At 36.2% G+C, this 25,941-nt stretch overlaps 1 protein-coding gene across 1 annotated transcript; it reads left to right on the top strand.

The window, feature by feature from the left end:
* Window positions 1–689: 689 nt before the first annotated feature.
* Window positions 690–18,377, top strand: erap2 (endoplasmic reticulum aminopeptidase 2). The gene is made up of 19 exons (NM_001123052.1): window positions 690–723; window positions 1,794–2,353; window positions 2,474–2,612; window positions 4,791–4,925; window positions 5,044–5,164; window positions 5,275–5,429; window positions 5,534–5,647; window positions 5,856–5,987; window positions 7,769–7,900; window positions 7,996–8,064; window positions 8,194–8,369; window positions 8,459–8,538; window positions 9,807–9,990; window positions 10,115–10,271; window positions 10,454–10,638; window positions 12,036–12,197; window positions 17,465–17,605; window positions 17,684–17,765; window positions 17,848–18,377. The coding sequence occupies exons 2-19, from the start codon at window positions 1,857–1,859 to the stop codon at window positions 17,980–17,982; spliced, it is 2,796 nt and encodes a 931-aa protein (NP_001116524.1). The 5' UTR covers window positions 690–723; window positions 1,794–1,856; the 3' UTR covers window positions 17,983–18,377.
* The last annotated feature ends 7,564 nt before the right edge of the window (window positions 18,378–25,941 follow it).

Here is a 25,941-nt window from a genome sequence, read left to right as displayed (position 1 = left end):
AAAAAAAAAAAAAAAAAACTTAGGTCTTCTGGACGTATTCTGCTCTCTCCAGCAGTACGTAATCAGAATAAGCCTGGGTTACAATGTTTTGTGTCTTATTGTTTAGTTTTGTGAAAAGTAGCCATCTACAGTGCCATAATGTACATCTAGGTGTTTCTTTTGCATAATAAAGCAAGAATTGCAAGAATAACTATACTTGGAACGTGCATTATAACATTTATTTTATTAATTTTAATTTCAGTAAAACGAGGTTAAGACACAGACAACAACAAATACTGCTACTACTAATAATAGCCTAATAATAATAATAATAATAATAATAATAATAATAATAATAATATTAAATCAGGGACAGAGGGGTAGTGAGTGATAATAATAATAATAATCGTTGTTGTCATATAAAAAGGCTACAGTATACAGTACTGTGTAGCTTACTGTTTTTAAAACAAAATGTCAAAAGAATCCGCAGTGTTTTAGTGTGGCAGCAGTGAGCTGGCGTGTTTACTTCTCGAGCATGACCTGTCTGTTTGTCCGCGTTGATGGCTGGAGGTCAGTCCTGTGTTCTCTGGCTCGTATTGTACGCTGAATGCAGACACTCAGTCTGAGTCTGACAGTGTATGTATATGCCATCCACTGCCGCTGGTGCTGCGAACCAGGAACTGTGGGCAGGACAAGTGAAAGGGAAAATGAAAGCATCGACTCAATGATCCAGCTGAAATTCAGGTAAAGACATTAACACGGTTAAAACAGCGGTTAAAATGAACATTGTTATTCACTGACGCTGTTAGTAGATACTTGTTGTTCTATTGCATAGACACCACATCATAGTGTCACAAACGTACAGCTAGCTTGCACTGTAATCTGTATACAGTAGATGTCGATGTACACCGTGAACATGCTCTCTCACATTGCTGAGGTCAACAGAGAGCGCAGCACTACCATGCGTGTTGTTGTCTTTGTTTTAAGTAGAGATGTTGTCATTCTAACATTTGCTAGGATGTTTACAGTGCTTTATATGACACATTTTCATATTCTCAACTAATGTTATGATAAAATGTGTATTTGAACGTTCTCATTTAGCAAACCAGAGGCAGAATTTGTTAAATTAGTGTATAATGTAATGTGTTTACTTTCTAATTAATGTGCTAGTATCAGTCTAGCCTATGGATAATTTATTTTTTTTAGGCTAGGTAGGCTAATTGTTTTGTTATGTGTTATGCTACTTTGCCATTAAACTAGTCAATTAGTACAGATTTTAAAGGCATCCACTGGGTAAAACAAATGTTAAGTTGGTTTATTATACGGTGGTGACCCCAGATGAATAAATAAATATTGGAATGCAATAAACTCACAGTTGTATTGTTAGTCTCTAGTTCTTGTTAGTAAATACATAAATGACCAATATCTGTACAGCATTTATAATTTATATTTATTGTTAATTTCAACAGTTAGTACCTGCAGGTTAACAAGGACCAGCAATAAACACATTTATTTTCATTAACTAACAATTCATTTACTTACATCAATGAACAATGAAGAATAAGTACTGTAATAAACATATTGTTTTTGTCAAAAAAAGCATTACTAACATTAACTCATGCAGGCTTTTTGTGGAGTTTGTGCAGGAAAATGTATATATATATATATATATATATATATATATATATATATATATATATATATATTCAAAGATTCTGGCTGGCCTTATAGTTATTATCTAGTTAAACAAATGAAATGAACACTTTAATTATTTACACATTATGTGATCATCAGCTTCACCTTTGTCTCCACAGGTTACAGTGACAGCCATCCAACCATAAGTATCTAAACCAAACATTGACTACAAATTATTTTTCATGATGCATCTGCTGTTTTTAATCTTGCTGTTTTTGGAGTCACTCTGTTATGTCCAGTCCTCTGAAAGCAACAGTCCAACTGGTGATAACCTAGCCACAGACGGCCTTCCTTTCCCATGGAGTAAAGTGCGTCTGCCAAACTACATAGTGCCAGTACACTATCATCTTCTCATCCATCCCAATCTGACCACACTGAGCTTCACTGGATCCGTCAAGATTGAAATCGATGTGAAAAACAACACAAACTGGGTGGTGCTGCACAGCAAGAACCTGAAGATCTACACCGCCACTGTTTTAGACGAGCATGAAGCCCATCTGTCAGAAAAAACACTGTCTGTTCTTGAGTATCCTCTACACGAGCAGATCGCCATCTTCTCCCCAAAGATCCTCACTTCCGGGGAAAAATATTTCTTGTATCTGGAGTTTGGCGCACCGTTGAGTGATGGCTTCCATGGCTTTTATAAGAGCACATACAGGACCAAATCAGGAGAGACAAGGTACTGTGTGGTTAAACTGCTTAATGTAGCATTGTAGAAAGCAATAATATGCAAGAAATGCATAAATGAATTGTAAATGAATGCTAAATAATCAATCTGATTTATTTTCCTTCACTAAAGAGTCTTGGCATCCACCCATTTTGAACCCACATCTGCCCGGATGGCGCTGCCGTGTTTTGATGAGCCCGTTTTCAAAGCTAATTACACTGTCAGAATAAGAAGAGGCCCATCACACATTGCTCTGTCGAACATGCCTTTAGTAAGCTTGTTTAGTTTATTTAGCCATTTTCGGGCTCAACTGAATACATTATATTAAAAATGAACAAAAATACCTTTTTTTATTATTAATAAAATTAACTGTGAATAATAATAATAATAATAGTAGTAATAATAATAATTGGTAAAAAAATAATTAAATTGCTGAGCATTTTATTATTATTATTATTAATAATAATAATAATAATAATTGCATTTCTTTTCATTTATTCAACTGCAGAATTTTTTAATAATAATAAAATGTGGCAACACTTTTCTTTAAAGTGGTGTGCATAAGATTATGTTCATAAGACACATGAATATGAATGAGGTATTATGCATGTTTTGGGTCTTTTTAAATGCAAAGGTGCCATTGTTTGAGATTGAAATGTCTATAGCTATGTTTCCATCCAAAGATGGAAATTAAATTTATATGCAAAACTGAAACATTCCATAAAAGACGTGCAAATAAAGCAACATTTCCATCTAATGAGTCAAAGAGAACAAAATCATCACTTCTTGATTAACTCCCGGCAAATGTCAGAAGTAAAAACGAGATTTGCTGCAGTAGGAGAAGCTGTGGATCTTCTCTTTAATTAATAAATTATTGCACCTCAAAAGACAATGCCAACTAGAAATGAACACGTGGTGGCATTTGTAGATGTGGGATGCAGAGCACAGATGCTTTTGACAGGTCTTGAGGTATTTAATAATATGACAACACTAAACTGAAACGCATAGGCGTTTTAGAATGACCAAAACAATTGTCCAAAAAAAGTTTATCCTACTCAATTATGTTTTTTATGCACATTTTCAAAATAAATGATCATCTTGGCATTTCCATCGACCATTTTTTTATGCCTATATCCTAATTGCACATAAAAATAGGTGGATGGAACATGACATAGCTTTTGTCATAACAATATGACATCAAGACAATGTAACTTGTCATAAATCTGTCATAAACAGGATTGTCATAAAGTCGTTATAATTGTGTTATGAATTTTATAACAGCGTTGTTAAAATTTGTTCTATTGTAGTTATTTTTATAATATTTTATAACAGTGGTACAAATTTTATTAAAATGTCATAAATATCATTGATGCTGTTATAAAATTATGTATTGATTAAGCATGGGCTGATTAAGATTCTGACGGTATCATAACCTTGGATAAACATATCATGGTTTCATGGTATTTCTGTATTATGATTACTGCTCTAAAATAAGTTATTCTAAATGTCTGGTGTTTCCCTTTTGAACACAATATATTTTATTTTGAGAAACATTGAAAATATTTGAAAAACATTTAAAATATAATATTACATTTAAAATATATACTTTTAAACTATATAATAATAATATATTTTGGATTTTAAATGTTTTTAAAACCCAAAATATTTTATTCTTACAATAAACATGTCAGGCTAAATGAATTATTGACTTCTGCTGTCTTAATTTGTTTCAAAAACAGATATTTTTACAATTTAAAATGACATTTATATATATATATATATATATATATATATATATATATATATATATATATATATATATATATATATATATATATATATATATATATTGTCGCTAAAGATACTGCTGTCTTAAAAACGAAACAAACAAAAAACATTAAAAAAAGAGACACATACCTTAGGAACAGTGATTTTCCAAACCGTAGTATACCTTGAAAACGTTTATCATCCCATGCCTAGTGTTGACATATTTACTGATAATCTTAGTGGCAAATTTGGCTAATGGCTACAATTATGTTCCACTCAAAAAAGTAATAAGAATGTTCATGACACATAATGGCCACATGACAATAATGTTTATGACAGATTTATGACTAGTTACAGGTATGTTGTCTAAGTAATGTAAAGTTTTTTTATGATGTTTGTTATATGTCAAGTTGTCATAACAAAGACATCTTAAACAATGTCATATTTCTATTTAAAATTGCATGACTGCATATGCATGCATAGAATTTCATTCATATTCATAACATGCAAGTGGCATATCATGATTATAAAGGTGTCACGAGAGTCTTATGAACACCCCGTCAAGTAAAGTGTTACCAAAAATGTTAATGAAAGTGTATCATGTGAAAAAAAAATATATTCTCTAAATTTTGAACAAACACATAAATTTAGTTGAATGTTGAATATGTTCACTATTTTACAGGAACAAACTGTAGAAATCAGCAACGGTCTGTTTGAAGACCACTTTGAAGCGAGTGTGAAAATGAGTTCATACCTGTTGGCTTTCATCGTCTGCGACTTCAAATCTGTTAGTGGATTAACTGCGACCGGAATTAATGTAAGTATAACTATAGAGGATTAAACAACATGAAGCAGAAGCATGTGAACCCAAAAACCCTCTTTTGCTTTGTATGAAAAATGCTTCTTGAAAAAAGCTATTTTGTCTTTTCCCAAAGATTTCTATTTACGCAGTTCCAGAGAAATGGCACCAGACACACTATGCTCTGGAGGCTGCTTTGAGGCTTTTGGAGTTTTATGAACAATATTTCAACATACTTTATCCGCTGCCAAAACTGGGTGAGTGCAGCTAGCGTTTTCCTTACCTTTCCGTCTGATGTTTCCATGCATAAGTTATAGGACGCACCTCTGGGTTTTGCCTTTGTTGTTTATTTCATGATGTATGCCAGATCTGATAGCTATCCCAGATTTCGAGTCAGGCGCGATGGAGAACTGGGGTTTGACAACTTACAGAGAGACGTCACTCCTGTATGATCCTGACATCTCATCGGCCTCCGATAAACTCTGGGTTACAATGGTGATAGGACATGAACTGGCACATCAGGTTACTTTGAAAACATACTCTTAAAAGCCTCATTTGTTATTATCATGCTTGAGCCAGTCCAGTGGTTTATAGTCCAGTAACATTTAAAATTGATATTTCTCCAGTGGTTCGGGAACCTGGTGACGATGGATTGGTGGAATGACATATGGCTGAATGAAGGCTTTGCCCGCTATATGGAATCTGTGTCGGTGGAGGCAGTTTATCCAGAGCTTAAAGTTGTATGTCCAACCTTCAAATGTCTTTCTTTATAGAATGCATAAAAAACATACTGTGAGGTAAAATAAAACACAAAACTGCCTGCAATGAAAAACAAAATGATAACCTAAGAAATAACTTGATATCTACGTAAAATATCCAATAGATAAATATGACAATAATTCTAGTATAGATTTTAACAAAGGTCTCATAAGGTCTTTTGTGTATTAGGAGGATCACTTTCTAGACACCTGCTTTGGAGCTATTGGGCGGGATTCTCTAAATTCATCCAGGCCAATTTCCAGTTTAGCTGAGAATCCAACTCAGATCAAGGAAATGTTTGATACTGTTTCATATGAAAAGGTATGTCTTTATATTATCATTTTTTGAGGTTCTTTATTTTGTTTACACCAACCCTAGGCCATAAAAATTATGTTTTAAATAAAATACAGAATTATCAGCTCTTTTCTTTTAGTGTTTGAAATTTTGGCTTAAGGATATAATCTTTCTTTAAGGGACAAAAGCTGTTTGCAGGCTGCCAATGACATCATAAACTTCCATTTTTCAAATTTACATACATTCGACAAGAAGACTCTAATTAGCGATGGCTCTTTCAGACTGTTCAGAAACCCTTCTTTTAAATTCACATATTACTGTACATTAAAAATATGCAATATTTAGTATACACGAATAATTAGAGGGGTACTTTAAAAGGGCATGATAAAAATCATTGATACGATTTAATAAGTTTAAAACACATTTAGAATATTAGTTTATTACTTCAGTAAATAATTGGAAATAAACAAGAACAAAATCTTAACAATTAATTAGTTTATTCCTCTATGAGGAAAAAAAGTGATAAAGCAAACAAAAGAGAGACATGTGTGCACATTGTATTACGCATTAAATAAACATAAAAAAAGCAAACAGAAATATAATCTAACCAAAAGTTTCAAGGGAAAAGAAACAAGAGTGGCGCCAAAGGAAAGAACTAAACAAAACCAAAACCACCTAAACTACAACACAAGATCCCCTCTAAACTTAATAATGAAAATCAAAATGTGAAAAAGAAACAAAAATCTTCAGCGTATGCGATGCCAAAAACATAAACTCCCTGAAATTGTGAACAAAAATACAAAAAGCGGTGCTCACCCATTTACCTAGTGTTTCTGAACAATTTAAATAACTACGAGCAAAATGTTTGTCTCGCAACTTAGCCCGTCAAATTTAAAGTCCGCGGAATGAAGCCCTATTGGTCCACGAGGAAACGCCCTAATGAGGAGTAACAGGCTCGAGATCCAATCAGCAGGTACCTAAGAGAGAGAAAAATAGCAGAACAAAAGGTGATAGGGCGAGACAAAGAGCCAATGACAGACAAGGAGAAAGAGAGTGAGAGGAGACAAGGAGAAGCAGAAAGGGCGAAAGCACAAAAATCCAAACTCCCACGAACCCTAAAAATCATCTTTTGGAAGCTGATTGGAAAGAACTGTTTGTATAGGTATAGTGATAAGAAAAAAATAAGGCTCTTTTTTTAAATTTTTCTGATGTTAAAATAGGATCCAAATCCCTCCCATTTTGAGGCTTACCGCAATGTGATGTAGGAGTGCGGTTTTCCCCGTCCAACGAATAGACAGCCACATATTAACATGCCTATGTAGTAACGATCATAGTCAAGTCAACAAGCCAGGACGTGTGCAAAACAACTGGGATTAAAAGATCTGTTCAGCTCTCTGTGATCATTAATCATCATCAAATGTGAGCACGAAAGAGTTTTAAAAGTTTAAATTGTTTTTAAAACAGTGAATGTTTGTAATAAAGGCAGTTAAATTGGCACATAATTCATCACCACAGCCGCATGCCAGTACAATTATAAAAGAGGATGCTTCAATTTTGGTTTGTAGACGTTAAATCAGGTTATTTTGTACATTACAAAACGGATATCCATACAGAAGTGGATATTAACCTGCATCCTGTCACATTTGCCGTTTACTTAACTTAAATTTAGAAAAAAGGGGTAAAATAGCTGCCCTTTAAAACATTTTCACATTTGCAGGTGAAGGTGAATGGCATTGCTGAATTATTATTATTGTTTATTTTTCAAAAAAATAATAACTGTTATTTTACACTATTGCTGAATATTTTAGGGAGCATGTATTCTCCATATGCTGAGGCATTTCCTGACAGATGAAGGCTTTCAGAGTGGAATAATTCGATATCTTCGGAGGTTTAGCTACTGCAATGCCAGAAATGAAGATCTGTGGGACAGCCTTATTAAAGTATGACATTTCTTAATGTACTGCATTTTCTTATACCATTATAATTCAGTACTAACAAAACAATAACTCATGCTCTTTTTGCGCTGTGTATACAGACCTGTTCTGAGGAGGATTTTGCAGCAGGAGAATACTGTTACAGCAGTGCTCAAGCCACTAAAAATGCGGTAAAGATGCCAAATCATAAATGATTATTAGATTAGAGTAACATCACAGAATTCTCACTTGAATATCAGTCTTCAGAATGATAACTTTAAGGTCATACCTCACAGTCTGGATAAATGTTTACATTGTAGTATCGTTTTGCTGGGGAGCATGTCGACCTGAAGAAAATGATGAATACGTGGACTCTACAAAAGGGCATACCGCTGGTCACGGTAAAGCGGCAGGGAAAGAAACTTCATATCGGACAAGAGCGTTTCTTGAAGATAGTGCTGCCTGATGATCCCTCATGGCATTCGCTTCAGGACGGGTAACTACACTACTTAACACGTGTTTGATTTGGAACCTAATATCAGAAATAGCATCCCTACTAATATTATTTATATATTATTGTCATAGCTACCTGTGGCACATCCCTTTGACATATAAAACAAGCCATTCTGAACATGAAGTCAAGCACATATTGGACAAAAAATCAGGTATGAGATTGATCATATGCATACTGTAGATATCGGTCATAGACTTTTTGTTCTGCTCCTTATGTTCCTACTATGTTCAGCTTGACTTAGTTTCCTTTGTTCTGTTTATTATGTAACATAATTATGTATGTTGCTTTTAAAATGCAGGATTTCGACAATTTTTTAAACATTGTCAGGGTAAACGTTTAAACATAAAAACGGTATGATACAGTTGTATGTTACAATTTACATTTGTGCTTTGTGTTTCAAAACCATTTAGCTGAATTTTGTCAATTTTGTTAGTTTAGCCTTTTATCATATTAATATGTTTAATAATGACTTGGGATTTTAAAATTATCTTTTTTATTTTTGCTAAAATTCATTTTAATGAGCTTTAGTTCAGTTTTGTTTTTAATTATTTAGATTTTCATTTCCATTAAGTTCAAACTTACATGTACTTGCAAAGTTACTTATGGCCAGTAAGAATGTTGGGCAACCTTTAAAATAAAGTGTTAGCATGACTACTAACTGGCTTATTGTTAATAATTTAGTTTCCTTTGTTCTGTTTCCATCTGGGTATTTAATGTAACGTTGTATGTTTTTTTTTTTTTTTTCAAAATGCAGATTTAGACATTATTTTAAATTACTTTATTTAATTTCATTATCCAACTTGCATGCACTTGCAAAGTTACTTTATATCAGAATTGTTGGTGAACCATCAAAATAAAGTGTTAGCATGACTGCTAGCTGACATATTGTTACTAATTTAGTTTCCTTTGTTCTGTTTCCATTTGTTTATTTAACATACCGATGTATGTTTTTTTTTTTTCAAAATGCAGATTTAGACATTATTTTAAATCACTTTATTTAATTTCATTATCCTACTTGCATGTACTTGCAAAGTTAGTTATTATCAGTAGAACTGTTGGGGAACCATCAAAATAGTGTTAGCATGACTGCTAGCTGAATTGCCTTGCTTGGTTGGGACTTGTGGAGCTGTGCATCATTGGGTTTGCTCTTCAGTGTTTAGGCTTTCAGCAGTGAAAATTAAACCACACTGAACTGAACTAAACTGAACCGAACTTCGTCTCTGAAAACTGGACTGACACAATTTCAATATACTAGAACTATGTCAAGCTGCATCGTCACAATCTACATTGTAAAAGCACTATAGCACTATAGAAAAACTATACTAACTTACAGTACAAGCGCAAGATATTCTAAAACAAAACAAAAAAGTTACTCTAAAACAAGATATACATTTTCTATTTCCAATCTCCCAAACCCAGATGTGTTGCTGCTGGATGAACACGTTGACTGGGTGAAGCTCAACACTGACATGAATGGATATTACATTGTTCATTATGATGAGGAGGGCTGGAATGCACTGACAGAGCTGCTTAAAGTGAACCACACCGCCCTGAGCTTCAAGGACAGAGCCAGTCTCATTCACAATGCCTTCCAGCTTGTCACGTGAGTCTTCTTTCACATGCAAAACAGGAAATTCTATCATAACTAGCAAAAGGGGCATAATTGTATTAACCTGAGCTCATTTTTATTGCTATTTATTTGATATTTCCTGTGTTTTGTGATTCAGTGCTGGACGACTGTCTCTAGACAGAGCTTTAGATCTTATTGCTTACCTGAAGTCTGAGACCCACAACGTTCCTCTCCTGCAAGGCCTTGGCTATCTGCAATCATTTTACAAACTCATTGAGAAGAGAAAGATAGCTGATGTTACTCATAATCTGAAGGTATGACACAAACATTTCCTGGAGCCTAATTGAATTTGCTGTCCTCATTCCTCCACATATCTGACAAAGAGTCATTTTTGTTAAGACTCACCCAAATGAGATCCTCTGAGCATTCTTGTCTGGGATTTTTTTGTCTTTTATGTGCATATATAGGCCACTTCATGTCTGGTTTTGTCCTACAGACGTACATCTTGCAATATTTCAAAGACGTGATTGACAAGCAGTCGTGGAGCGATGACGGGATGGTGTCAGACCGGAGATTGCGTGAAGACGTTCTTTCTCTCGCTTGTGATTTAGATTATCCACCCTGTTTGGAAAAGGCTGAACGGCTCTTTGTTAGTTGGGTGAAATCCAATGGTACAATCAGGTGACTTATATTACACATCACAATTTTGATACCCTTTCATTTCATGTCATATTTTTCTTCAATGTTAGTTTGCACTTTGCTCTTGCGTTACTGTTTTTTACTTGGTGTGCGTACTAATACAGAAAGTAGTGTTTCGCACTCATACAGATATTCTTGTTTTACATTTTTCTTGACTTTTGTCAGAAAACAGACATAAACATTACAGGCCCTATCATACACCTGCGTATGGCTAGATTTGTTGCTATTTTCAGACCAGCACAACTTTTTTTGTGCCACGTTGTTTAAATAGCAAATCCATTTACGCCACTTTGTGAACTCATGGGCGTGCTGGTCTAAAGAGTAGGTGTGTTGGGGTGCATTGTTGGCATGTTTCTAGTTTGAAGAACTAAATGATAGGTGTATTATAACGTGGCGTGTATGATAGGCCTCTTAGACTTTGCGCTTAGATTGTTAAAATAGGGCCCTACGACTCAAAGCCTTCCCCAGTATGTAGGGTAATTTACACCCTTCACCCTCTTATAAAATTACTAATTATACTAATGTCATCATTAATTAGCCAATTTCCGATGATTAAAAACATACTTATTTTGCTTCCAATTATATTACAGGACAATTTCCACATTATTACTGGACAAAAATTTACTTTTTTTGTTGTATGGAATAATACATCCATTTAAATAAATATTTTATATAGGAAAAATATGCAGAAATATGTGTGTGCATATACATTAGATCAGGTCAGTATCAAAGACAAAACTGGAACTAATCTAAAAAAAATTAAGATCATGGTCCAAAAATTAGTACACCCAAATTAACAAGTTAGAAAAGAGGAAATAAAGAGGGAAAAAAATAAATATAAATAAAAAGTTTTGTTGAAATCTTGAAGTTTGTATATTTTTGTTTTTTATTTATTTATTTATTTATTTTTATTTTGCAAAACTCCATTTGATTTTAAATTAATTATCTTTCTATTCATTAGGATGTTAAACTAGATATGACCAAACTATTAGTTTAATAAATAAAACATTTATAAAACCGTTGTTCAAATCAACTAAAATGTGTTGTCTATATTAAGTGGGAGCATTTGTGCAAAGCACTTTATATAGTCATTGTTTTTCACGCTGTAAACTCAAGATTTATTTTATACAGTAATAATATGGAATTCGAAAAGAGAGTGATCTTAAAAAAAGGATGGTGGGAGTTAATTACTCTACACACCAAGGAAGGCTTTGAGCTGAAACGCTGTTTCCTGACGAATGAAACGCTGAAAAGTCTGTTTCCTGACTAATGTAGAATAAAACATCAAAACAAAATTATACAAATTAGTGCAAATCACTACTTCCTATATTATTCTAACTTGAAATGATTTCTTAACATTTGATCATTGGTTCTCACAGCCTACCCACTGATGTGTCTGAGACAGTTTACATGGTCGGAGCTCAGGATGACAGCGGTTGGGTCTACCTTCTCAGACAGTATGGCGTCTCCATGTGTGAGACAGAGAAGAGCAAATTTCTTTCAGCTTTAACAAGCAGCAAGGATTCCGAAAAACTGTCAAGGTACATTGAATATAATTATACTGCCATTCAGAAGTTTGGGGTTAGAAAGTCAAACTCAAATTTAATTTGCCAAATACACAGTAAGATATGCAGTGAAATGCTTATACAACTGCCCCTGAAAAAACTAAATTAATATCAATAAGAATCTAAATTAGGAATGTAATAAGAAGTAAACATAAAGGATTTTTAGATGTAGAAATAAAAGTTATAGCTTTAGAAAATAGATAAAAAATATTTTAAACTTTAGATATAGAGAATATAGAAGATAAAACTCTCTCTCTCTCTCTCTCTCTCTCTCTTATATATATATATATATATATATATATATATATATATATATATATATATCCAAATGTAAAATTAATGTAAACGCAAGACAAAAACTATTTAAATTCAAAATATAATTGTTTATTAGAATTTTTGTAACAGAATTTTGAAACTTGTAAAACAGATTTCTTCATGTAAACAACATACCCACAATAAACCATCAAGATCCTGGCTTGACAGCCATATTTATTACAGAAATTAAAACACAGGCATGTTAATGCCATTTGAATTTAAAAATAATCGATACCAATAAAGAAAAAAAATTATTTCCAAGTTGGATTCTAAGTGGACTGCAAAAAAATGCCAAAATAAAGGCATTGCAGATATGGAAATTGGAAAATAAAAATAATAATAATTATTATTATTATTATTATAATAATAAACTATTGAATACAAACAGATGCTCATTGTTAAGTTGTATTGCTGTGAGTTGAGAACAATAATTATAAAGTAGAAACAATTTTGCTCAGTCCTTCTTTACATTCATCCAGTTGCTAAGAGTAGGAGTATCCCGCAAATGCACAGAGACGCAAATGAATGATAATCTCCCGGAAATCACGCGTCTCCCGCTCGGTCCTCAAATACGTTGCACACCCATCTCCACCGCATCCCTCCTAGCTCTTCAGGTATGTCGCGCGCAACTCACCCCCACCGCTCTTCAGGTAAGTCTCGCACGCACATGACCCTACTCTGATACGTCCCTCACTCAACCCCTGACACCCCTCAACTGGCCTGACACAGACACACGCACAGACAGACACACACAACGCACTGGAGCAACTCCCTTAAGATTTAACATGCATGATCACGTTCATCAAATTTGCTTTAACTAAGCTTCTAACGTAATGCTGTACAGGAAGTAAAAAAACCTGCAACTGCGTTAATTGCATACATTTTTTTTACGCATTAAAAAATTTCTAATTAATCACATGCGTTGACGCACAAATTTTGACAGCATACAGTTGAAGACAGAATTATTAGCCCCCCTGAATTATTAGCCCCCATGTTTTTTTCCCCAATTTCTATTAAAACGGAGAGACGATTTTTACAACACATTTCTAAACATGATAGTTTTAATAACTCATTTCTAACAACAACAAGATTAATTTTATCTTTGCCATGATGACAGTAAATAATATTTCACTAGATATTTTTCAAGACACTTCTATACAGCTTAAAGAGACATTTAAAGGTTTAACTAGGTTAACTAGGCAGGATAGGGTAAGTAGGCAAATTATTATATAACAATGAGGCGATGCAGTGGCGCCGTCGGTAGTGCTGTCACCTCACAGCAAGAAAGTTGCTGGTTCGAGCCTCGGCAGGGTCAGTTGACGTTTCTGTGTGTAGTTTGCATGTTCTCCCTCCATTCGTGTGGGTTTCCTCCGGTTGCTCCGGTTTCCCCCACAGTCCAAAGACATACGGTACAGGTGAATTGGGTAGGCTAAATTGGGTTACAATGGGTTGGGTTGCTCTGTTAAACATCATTTGGGAAATATATACAAAAAAATGAATAATTCAACTGTGTGTGTGTATATATATATATATATATATATATATATATATATATATATATATATATATATATATATATATGTCAAAATTAACGTGTTAACGCATGCGATTAATTTTAAATAATTAACGCGTTAAAAAAATTAACGCAGTTGCAGGTTTTTTTACTTCCTGTTGGGGTGAACGTGTGTTCAACATGCAATAAATGTGGATAAGACCAAGGAAGCACTTTTTGAAGGCAAGCTTCAGTATAAAACAATTAGTCGCATCACCAGGCTCTCCAGAGTTTCATGCAATTTCGGGTGTTTCATTTTTAACTTTCGACTTCTGTTGTAAGTTGATACCGCATGGCGAACAGAAAGAAAATCCTCCGCATTTCGTGACTCGGTGTTCCTTTAAGGTAAGGTTCCTTTTAAGGCTACACCAGTGGTCACCAAACTTGTTCCTTGAGGGCCGGTGTCCTGCAGATTTTAGCTCCAACCCTAATCAAACACACCTGAACAAGCTAATCAAGGTCTTACTTGGAATACTTGAAACAGCCTGGCAGGTGTGTTGAGGCAAGTTGGAGCTAAATCCGGCAGGGACACCGGCCCTCCAGGACCAGGATTGGTGACCCCTGGGCCACACGGTAGAATTTTTATAGGAGTATAATCTTAATCATATTAAAATCTGAGTATTGGTGTCTTATGTGAATGTACTCAGAACGTCTCTGGTGAAGTCGCGAGCTGTCAAAGACAGGGCATTACTCTGCCTTTCAGCATGAGCCCTCCAAGTTTAGCGTGTTTCCTCATTAAACGCAACGAAAGCGTATGCTTCCCGTTGTTTTGTCAGAATCCTTGTGAAATACAGTAATACTTTAGGACGCTTAGTTTATGCAAATTTGATGAACGTGATCATGCGTGTTGAATCTGAGGGGAGTCGCTCCAGTATGGAAGGCCGTTGGGGCCAAAACGTCTGCAGCGCGTTTTGTGTGTGTCTGTCTGTGTGTTTGTGTCAGGGTGGAGTGAGCGACGTATCTGAGTAGGGGCGAGAGGGGTGTGCAATGTATTTAACGACCGGTTTGCAAGAAATTATCATTCATTTGCGGGCATTTGGGAGTCTCTGTGCACTTGCGGGATACTCCTAGTCTTAGCAACTGGATGAATGTAAGGGAGGATAAAGCAAAATTGTTTCTGCTCTATAACTAATGTTCTCAACTCACAGCAAAAAAAAAACTTTATAATGAGTGCAACAGTTTGTATTCAATAGTTTATTATTATAATTTTTAATTTTCCATATCTGCAATTCCTGTATTTTGGTATTTTTTTGCAGTCCACTTAGAATCCAACATGGAAATCAGTGTTTTCTTTATTGGCATTGATTGTTTTAAAATTTAAATGTCATTAACATGCCTGTGTTTTAATTTCTGTAATAAATATGGCTGTCAAGCCAGGATCTTGATGGTTTATTGTGGGTATGTTGTTTACATGAAGAAATCTGCTTTACAAGTTAAACAAAAATTCTAATAAACAATTATATTTTTAATTTAAATATGTTTTGTCTTGCGTTTACTTAATTTTACATTTAAATAGCCAAAATTACAAGTTTCAATATTTTAAATGCGATTAATCGCGATTAATTGCGATTAATTGTTTTTAAAAGGTGCGATTAATTAGTAAATTTTTTTTTTATCGATTGACAGCATATATATATACATAGTTGAAGTCAAAATTATTAGCCCACCTTTGAATTTTTGTTTAATTACCCTAACCTGCCTAGTTAACCTAATTAACCTAGTTAAAATAAATGAGTTATTGGAGATGAGTTATTAAAACTATTATGTTTAGAAATCTGTTGGAAAAATCTTCTCTCCATTAAACAGAAATTAGAAAAAAAAAATGAAAACGGGGGCTAATAATTCAAGGGAGCTTTAAATTTCTTTTTCTTTTTTAAATATTTTCTAAATGATCTTTAACAGGGCAAGGACATTTTCACAGTATTTCTGATAATATTTTTTCGATATTCTACAGAACAAACCATCGTTATACTATAACTTGCCTAATTAGCCTAACCTGCCTAGTTAACCTAACTAACCTAGTTTAGCCTTTAAATGTCACTTTAAGCTGAGAAGTATCTTGAAAAATATCTAGTCAAATATTATTTATTGTCATCATGGCAAAGATAAAATAAATCAGTTATTAAAGAAGAGTTATTAAAACTTGAAATGTGTTAAAAAAAACGTCTCTCTGTTAAACAGAAATTGGGGAAAAAAATAAACAGGGGGCTTAATATTCAGGTGGGCTAGCAACTCAATGCATTAAGGCATATAGACATGGTCAACTGCAGTTGAATGGGGAAGAAAGGTGATTTAATTGACTTTGAACATGGCATGGTGGTCGGACCAGTCAACATTTATCCATTATTTTGTTGTCATGGTCTGTTTTGTTAAGTCTGTGTGAATTAGTCTATTTTTTGAGCATGACAATCTAACCTTTGCATAAAAAAAGATAAACACATGTACTATGTACAGTACAATCATGATACTTCTCTGAATATCTTATTTTGTTATGAACTAATTTCTCAGTTCTTATTTTTATTATGCTTATGCAACAATCTTGAAAAACACAATCTTTTAGCTGAAGAATATAATAAATAGCAATTTTTTTTTCTTTTTTTGCTTAAATGATTTCTACAAAACTGTTGAATATACTGTATGTACAGTATTTAAGACAAGTATATTACAAGTAACTGTAATTAAATGGCCTAAAAATGAAAAGTAATCTCTTACATTACTTTTTCAGCAAAATAGTTATTTAGTATCAGTAATTATTTTCTCTGTAACTACTTGCACCCAACAATGTCTGACTGGAGTGTCACCAGGGTGCTCTTCTTTTGCCGCTGTAGCTCATCTGCTTCAAGGTTTAATCAACAACCATGCCATGTTTAAAATCACCTTTCATCCCCATTCTGAAGCTTGGTTTTAAAATGAATTTAATGCCTAGATGAATCAAGTTGCCGCCATGTGATTGCCTCATGAGATACTTGCATCAACAAGCAGTAAAGATATAATCTTACAAAAGAAAAATCATTTTAAATATGACAAAATTATCATCGAGCACCAAGTCAGAATGTTATAATTATTTCTGAAAGAGTGTGTGTAATGACGGCTCAAAATTCAGCTTTTGCATCACATAAATTTAAATAAATAGACAATATCAGCTAAGTCCCTGATTTATCAGGGGTCGCCACAGCGGGATGAACCTCCGAAATAGAAAACAGTTCATTGTAATTCAGAGTACTGTTTTACAGTATGTTTTATTAAATACAGCTGAGAATCTGAGAGTGTAAACAGTCCTATTGTTATGCAAAATGTGGTCAGTTTATGTGATTTTAAATCAAAATATGTCATGCGATGACATATATATATGTATATGTCTCTGTTTTTACTGTAGACTATTGCAGCTTGGAATGGAAGGAACTGTAATAAAAACACAGAATTTACCCAGTCTTATATACATGGTGGCCAGAAATCCAGTGGGTCACTTTCTAGCTTGGGATTTTGTGAAGAAACACTGGAATGAACTAGTAGAAAAGTAAGTAATCTGCTGCTTTTTATTTAGCATAGATGCTGAAATTACATAGGACTATATACTCATGTCTCATTATAAAAGGTTTCCAATGGGATCTTTCGGAATCAGAAACATAATTGTTGGCACTGTTACTCAGTTTTCATCCGCAGAGGAGCTGAGAGAGGTGGGTTGATTTTTTCCCATTTACATGGAAATATCATTATGTTTTGACTGTGCCTTTACAGTGTTTACTTTTTTGTTGTAAGGTTGAGAGTTTCTTCAAGTCAATCCAAGAGCAGGTATCTCAGCTGCGTATCATACAGGTGGCCACAGAAAATGTGGAGAAGAACATTGTGTGGCTCAAAAGAAATCTAGAGACTTTGAGGACTTGGTTGCAGTGAAGACTCAACTAAAATATTCAAATAAGACCAACAGAAACTCCACAAGACTTTTCAAATTTTCTATTGTTTTGCATTTTTTTGATTATGTTTTAATTGAACTGGGTAGCGGCTGGTATAATGCATGATGTGTTTGCTTTTTGGGGGGTTAACTTGGATAATGAGTTTCAGCAACAGCAATGCAGTTCCAAAATTTACAGGGTTTTGCGTTTGTGTTTTTCTTTGCCTCTAGCTTTGCCACATTCAGAACTAATGTTAAAAGGAGACTGCTTATTAATTACTGCAATATCAAAATCATAATCATTCTTTATGATTATGAAATCATACTTGAAGACTCTGAATATTATTACACTGAATAATGTTTGGAATAAAATAATAAAAAAATGTTTTACATAACAGATGGAAATGAAAAAGTGTTATGAAATTTTTACAAATTTGTTAAGGGCTATTTTAATTTTAATTTGCATATAGACATACACTTGACAGATTTTTCACTTAGTCTTTGCTATAGGCTTGTTAGTGTCAAAATTGCTTCCTTAAACTGCAAACAGTAATTTATTAGCTAAAGTAATTTGATTTGAAAATACCTAATAGTTCGAATAGCACTTTATTTTGCCGAGTCCTCACTTTATGCTATGCCATAGTGTTCTTTTTGGTCTTATATGCCCATTCAAGTTATAGGCCCAATACTTGTGCTAGATGGGCACACCACTGCCAAGGACTACAGAACCATTCAGGAGGAGCATGTGCACCCAATGGTTTAAACATTGTCTCCTGAAGGTGGTGCCATGTATCAGGATGATAATGCACCAATACACACAAAAAAACTGGTGACAGAGTGGTTTATTAAACATGAAAGTGTAGCTGTTAATCTCCCTTGCGCCTGCGCAGTCACCAGTAACAAATATTGAGCCCTTTTGAGGTGTTTTTGTATTGTATTGTAATTTAATGCGTATTTATATAGCGCATATATTGTGTATGGCCATACACCCAAAGCGCTTCACAATCATATGGGGGGTCTCTCCACACCACCACCAGTCTGCAGCATCCACTTGGATGATGCGACGGCAGCCACAGGACAACAGTGTCAATGCGCTCACCACACACCAGCTATTGGTGTAGTGGAGAGACAGTGATAGAGCCAATTTAATGGATGAGGATGATTGGGAGGCCCTGATCGCAATGGCCGATTGGCCAGGACTAAACTACTCTTTAGCCATGGGATTTTTAATGATCAAGACCTCTTAACATCTCATCTGAAAGATGGCGGCCACTGACATTATAGCGTCCCCTTCACTTTTACTGGGGCATTAGGACTCACACAGACCACAGGTTGAGGACCCCCTGCTGGACTCTCTAACACCACTTCCAACAGCAACCTAGTTTTTCCCATGTGGTCTCCCATCCAGGTACTGACCAGGCTCAGCGCTGCTAAGCTTCAGTGAGTAACTGGTCTTAGGCTGCAGGCAGGGTGATATGGCTGTGGCCATAACTAGAGAACAAAAACAACTCATGACAGTATCCTATGAATGTGCAGGGTGATATGGCTGTGGCATATCACTTTGAAGTAGCAAGTCAGGAAACATTTTTCTCCACCACCATCATGTAGTGACCTGGCCACTATTCTGCAAGAAGAATGACCTAAATCCCTCTTAATCCCACTTAATGCTTTATTGGCCGCAAAAGGAGGCCCTACACCATACTAACGAATTATTGTGCTCTAAAACCAGGCGTTTCAGTTTCGTTGTCCAACCAAAGTAAGTAGTTCTATATTTAAACAGTAATGTCTGTGGAGTGTCAACATTAGCCAAGTAAGTGTCACTTTACTGCCACCAGGAGGCAGCGTTGCATTACTCAAGTTAAAACACTAAAGCTGTACTGTTTGACACAAAAGGATACCAATTTACAATAATTTGTATTAAGTTAGTGAACAATGATAAATGTAATAGATTAAAATTAAGTCTAATTTGTGACCAGCAATATATAATTTAACTAAGCGAGTGACGTTTATTTTAAGTAAAATGTTGCACACACACATACCCTTAGATTCATATTTGCATAATTGGATTGGCAACTGAAACCGAGTGGCTATTTGCCATAAGTGTAAATAGCCCGCCTTGTTGGCAGAGCAGAGGCTATTTACACTAACTCCTTCTAAAGGAAGAATATACTGGTAAGTGTCAGTGTATTAGTTCCAGTTTACCTTTGAATGAATGGGATACTTGGGAAATTTTACAACTGAAAATATGAATGTTGCATATTGTGATTTTAAGACTATTAAATTATTGGGCATGTGTCCAAATATTTTTTTTAATACCGAACTGATTTCTGAGTTTGAAAAATATTGTTTAAGTGGAATATGAGTAAACTATTGTTTATCAATTACATAAATATTTTCAGCCTTTTCACTTATTGATTCAGTTTATTAATTCATTTTCTTGTCGGCTTAGTCCTTTTATTAATCTGGGGTTGCCACAGCAGAATGAACCGCCAACTTATCATGCAAGTTTTTTTTTCACGCAGCGTATGCCCTTCCAGCCGCATCCCATCTCAACAAAAAATGTCAGAATCATTTTTTGTTGTGCTGGTTGAAAGTCTCTTCACAGTCCAATACAATAGTAACGATTACATGATCTAAATGTGTTTATATGTATTTTTATATTCTGGGTAAAGCATAAAACTAAATAATGTTCATTAAATTAAATATTGTCGGACCGACATCTCCCTTCCGATAAGCAGCTCAGACTGTCTGTCAGCAAATGTAGATTCAGACTTCTGCGCATCTGTTCACGCAGATCCGCTATTCGCGTGTGCCCTTGTGCAGAAGCACCGCACGGTCACGAGACAGACCGAGAGAAATCAAATGCTGAATTGAAACTTTTAAAAAACTGAATTAAAATTAGAGTTACTTTAGCACGCTGGAGGAAGGACAACACCATGGCTGAAGTATTACTGTTTGACAGGTAATGTTCTGTTTTAAAACTATTTTAGTCAGGCTAAGCTTATGTTAGATTGTGTTCTGTTATGAATGATGAGTCGACTTATATGCACAGACATGTTGTTCAGCCACTGAAATCTCCCGGTGAAAGATTGATGTGATTATTTTCAGATTTATAGGGTCCTTTTACAGCATTGATAATACCTAACCTGCTTTATTGAGCTAAAGTTGCTTTTATATTCACATTGGGTCATTTTTGAACAATGACAGCCTTCCTATACTTTTTACCATGCTACTCTGAATATTTGCTCTGATATAGCATGTAAGTGTGGCTAGGTAATGAATGTAATTCCTGCATCGCGCTGACTAAACATCGTCGTCCAAAGATATAATATGCTAAGCGTTTAGCATTTTGTCAGATCACCTACTGCACCTTTAAGATAATGTCATACCGCCACCAACTGGGGGATTTTAATTTCATATCTGTACTACCTTTTATTCATTCATTCATTCTCTTGTCGGCTTAGTCCTTTTATTAATCCGGGGTCGCCACAGCGGAATGAACCGCCAACTTATCAAGCATGTTTCTACGCAGCGGATGCCCTTCCAGCTGCAACCCATCTCTGGAAAACATTCACACACTCATACACTATGGACAGTTTAGCCTACCCAATTCACCTGTACCACATGTCTTTGGACTGTAGGGGAAAGAGCACCCGGAGGAAACCCACACGAACACAGGGAGAACATGCAAACTCTACACAGAAACGCCAACAAAGCTGAGCCAAGGTTCGAACCAGTGACCCAGCAACCTTCTTGCTGTGAGACAACAACAGCACTACCTAGCACCACTGCGTTGTCACCTTTTATTCAATATTAAGTTAATAATTTCATAATTTAATACTGAATAAAATTGTGTACTGATTGTACTTTAATAACTATTGACCTTGGTTTTGGCTAATCTGCACATCCTGGCCTCAAGACTAAAGTGTTTCTCTTTCAGTGTTTCCTTGGGCAGTTTTGGAGGAAAGGAACCATAAAATATAGATTTAAGGAAAGGAAAATAATTAATATTGTTTTTTGTCTTTTCCCTTTATAATCATTTTAGATATACAAATCTTGTTTTAATAACTAGATCTTTTTAGCACAGGTGCAATTTCATGATTTTCTATTTGGGCTTTACTACCAGTGTGCAGGTTCAGTCACCGATTCTAAGTTGCTTTCAACATTCCAGAGCATAAAGTCTTTCTACCTAATTCACCCAAAAGTTCAGCAAAGCAGCGTGGATTCCTGTTCTATTGGTGGTATGTATTATATGCTATAGTATGTTCAAGTATAGTGTATGTTGGTTCTGTATTGGGTTTTCAATCAGGCCTGAGACGGTTTGCAGCTCCTTTCTTGCTTCATTTGTTGTCAGATGTGAACACATAACATGTATGCAGTACATAAGTTTTCTTTTTTTAATTATTTATGCAAAATAAATGTACAGCTTGAATCCTTTTTTGAGTAGTTGGCCTTTTTGTGTGTGTGTGATTCTTAATTGTTGTCCTTTTACTATAGTGGTGTACAGTGACTCGTTATCTTTCTAACAGCAATTTCACAAATAAACGCTTGTTTGTTTGTAAATAAAAATCCAGGAGAGCTGGACATCAAGTTCAATTTATGTCACGCTACAAACTACTGAGTCAAGGTATGGTGTTTTTCCAGCCTGATCTCATGAGAAAAAGTAAGTATTTTACGTTTTGCCAGTTTAGTGGCTAATTCGTATGAACTCGTACGAGTTGAGTTGTACGAAATTGTACGATTTTAAAAAGGAGGCGTGGCACCTAACCCCACCCATAAACCCAACCGTCATTAGGGGATGAGCAAATCGTACTAAATTGTACAAATTAGACAAATGAATTCATACGAATTAGCCACTAAATCAAAAAGTTACCAATTGTGTTGTGTTTTCATGCGAATGGTTAGTTGCCAAATATTTGATAAAACCACGCACAATTAAACTTTTACATTTTTTTTTTTTTACTTTAGGGCAGCACGGTGGCGCAGTGGGTAGCACAATCATCTTACAGCAAGGTTTCCTCCAGCTGCTCCGGTTTCCCCCACAGTCCAAAGACATTTGCTTTAAGGGAATTGAATAAACTAAAATCAACTAAGTTGAACTACATTGGCCGTAGTGTATGTGATTGTGTGCAAGAGCATGTATGGGTGCTCCCCAGTGTTGGGTTGTGGCTAGAATGGCATCCGCTACATAAAACATGTGCTTGATAAGTTGGTGGTTCATTCCACTTATGGCGACCCCAGATTAATAAAGGGACTAAGCCAAAAAGAGAATGAATAATTGTTTTGCTTTAAAATTAAATCCAAGTTGTGTAGCTGTTTTGGCTAATTTCAGATGAAATTGACAGTTCATCCAACAATGAAAATGTGCTGTTAATTTATTCATCCTTAGGCCACAAGCTGTAGTTTACCTTGTACTCCAGTGGGACAGTAAAAAATATATGTACCTATGGTTCTTCGGGATTCATACGATACAAATTGATGGTCAGTATTTCTTGGAAAGTCAAAGCCAAATCAATCAACTACACCTTGGATGGTCTGAGAGTGAGTCAATTAACTAATGAACTAGGTAAACTGTTTTAAAAGTTGTTTTCACATAAACATAAAATGTCACTTGTCTTAATACTTAGTCATTTCTAGTGTTAGTTTAGTTGTAATGGTACTCTACACTGCAAATCTAGACATCTCTTTAGAACATTTGATCACAGGTAATATACAGGTGCATCTCAATAAATTAGAATGACATTGAAAAGATGATTACTCTCAGTAATTAAATTAAAAAAGTGAAACTTTCAATATTACCTAAGACCAATAAAAAAGGATTTCTAACACAAATGTTGGACTACTGAAAGGTATGAACATGTACAGCAATCAGTTCTTGTTGTTTTTATGATTTACTTCAGTAATATGACATGACATGACATGGATGAAGTCTGTTTATGGCACTGCTGAGGCTTTATGAATCCCAGGTTGATCTTCAGCTCTTCTGTGTTGTTGGGTCTGGTGTCTCATCTTTCTGTTTATTATAGATTATTTGAGTTCTAGGTCAGGTGAGTTTGCCCACCAGGCCATTGCTGAAGGGAGACCACCCTTCCCAGCTTACTAGTCAGGATGTTCTGGGCCTGGAGGTACAAGCCCGATGTCAATGCCCTCTGACCTGCCATCGGAATTTCGGGGAAGGCGTGAATTCGTGGACTTAGTTTTTGGCGAAAGTGCGGTCCAACGAACCAGGGGGTCTTTGGCCAGGCTGTATACCCGAGCGAGAGCAACCGTTTCCCAAAGGCCTTTGGCCGCGCGTCTTGGCACAGTTGACAAAGAACCAGGGGGTCTTCAGCCAGGCTGTATACCCGAGTGAGAGTAACTGTTTCCTCTGGCCTTTGGCTGTGGGAAGAAAGGGTGCCCTTTTGCTGTAAAGCCCCATCTATAAACGTGGATCCTTGCTGCCCGGAGAGGGTGCCCCTCGTGGCTGTGGAGATCAGGGCTGTAAAGCCCCATCTATAAATGTGGATCCTTGCTGCCCGGAGAGAGTGTGGGTCCCCGGGCAGAAATGGGTGCCCCTCGTGGCTATAGAGGTCAGGGCTGTAAAGCCCCATTTATAAACGTGGATCCTTGCTGCCCGGAAAGGGTGTGGGTCCCCGGGCAGAGAGGGTGCCCCTCGTGGCTATGGAGGTCAAGGTTTCCAGCCCCTCCAACATGGAGCCTGGCCCCCCATGGAGAGTTGAGTTCCCCACGGGTAAAGTGGGGGGGGGGGGGTTGGGGCTCTGTAGAGTGGTGAATCAAGCCCAGTGGCAGCGTGGGGAATAAGGTGGGGCAGGCTCTTTCCCCTGTGTGCGCATGCGTAGTGCTGCTACTCCCCTCCGTCTGCAAGCCCACCCACTCCTTGGGTTCATCCTCGCGGGCTTTTGTCGCACCTGCTCCCAGGGTGGTTGGTGGGGGAGCTAGTAGTCTTCGACAAAGTGAAACAAGCCAGGGTCAGTGGTGCCGGGGTTTACGGTCAGGCCCCCGTTTGATGGTTGGTGGATAAATATAGTTCTAGAAGGCCGTGCAAAAAGGCTCCCACAGCCGGCGCAGTGGCGATGCCCTGAAACGGTGCGTGTTCGATAGGGCTCATACCAATCCCTTTTTTGGGGAAAGAGAAGGAAAAGGAGCTGTGCAAAAGCTCCCACAGCTGGTGCAGTTGAAGCTGCCCTTAAACAATGCGATGGGGCTCATACCAATCCTTTTTGGGGAAAGAAGGAAAAGGAGCAGTGCAAAAGCTCCCACTGATGGTGCAGTGAAGCTGCCCTGAAAACGTTGCGTGTTCGATGGGGCTCATAACAATCCCTTGGTGGGAAAGAGAGACAGAGAAAGCGCCACACTGCATGTGGGTCTCTTTCCCTCCAGCGTTGGTCTTGGACGGTCATGGTCTAATGTGCACTCTGTTTCAACGTCTACAGCCGGCTCTCGTTACACCTGTCAGCCGTTCACAAGGTGACCAACTCGGACGAGAAGAGGCTTTTGCTCGCTCTCGCCACTGGCCGCGTGGACACACAGAAGACGCTGTGCCTGGTGGCCGGCTGTCGCAGAACGGTTGCTTGCCTAGACAGGCACTTGAAGCAGCATGCAGAGCTCTCTGCCTTTTTTCATTAGGCTTAAAGATTCACGAAACCCTAGAGTACTTTTTTTGAGATTTTAACAGATTTGAGTGTCTTGAGCATCAGTTAGGACAATGTTAGCACCCTTTAGCTTTAATTGTGGGGAAAACCGGGTAAATTTCAGCTTTTGTCAGCTAATTTCAGCTTTCGGGATTAAAAGGATTTTTGGGGCGGGATCAAAATCGGCCACGTAGCGCAGAACTGCAAGTGCAAAGATGACGCATCAGTTTCTCATTATTATTCATAGCGGAGTTTTCTTATCCTATGAGAAGAGCCGGCTTCTTAAATATTCATGAGAGCATGTGCTTTCCGAAGACAAAGCAGAACTGG

This window comes from Danio rerio, chromosome 5 (assembly GCF_049306965.1).
Source record: "Danio rerio strain Tuebingen ecotype United States chromosome 5, GRCz12tu, whole genome shotgun sequence".
NCBI classification, from domain to species: domain Eukaryota; kingdom Metazoa; phylum Chordata; class Actinopteri; order Cypriniformes; family Danionidae; genus Danio; species Danio rerio.
This window is presented reverse-complemented; position numbering and strand designations above follow the sequence as displayed.

Bases quoted from the DNA above. Each gene is read 5' to 3' on its own strand.
- erap2 (NM_001123052.1), top strand. From the start codon at position 1,857: ATGATGCATCTGCTGTTTTTAATCTTGCTGTTTTTGGAGTCACTCTGT. The intron at 5,648-5,855 runs GTATGTCCAACC...TTTGTGTATTAG, and splicing joins TTTATCCAGAGCTTAAAGTT to GAGGATCACTTTCTAGACAC. The intron at 10,272-10,453 runs GTATGACACAAA...TTTGTCCTACAG, and splicing joins ATGTTACTCATAATCTGAAG to ACGTACATCTTGCAATATTT.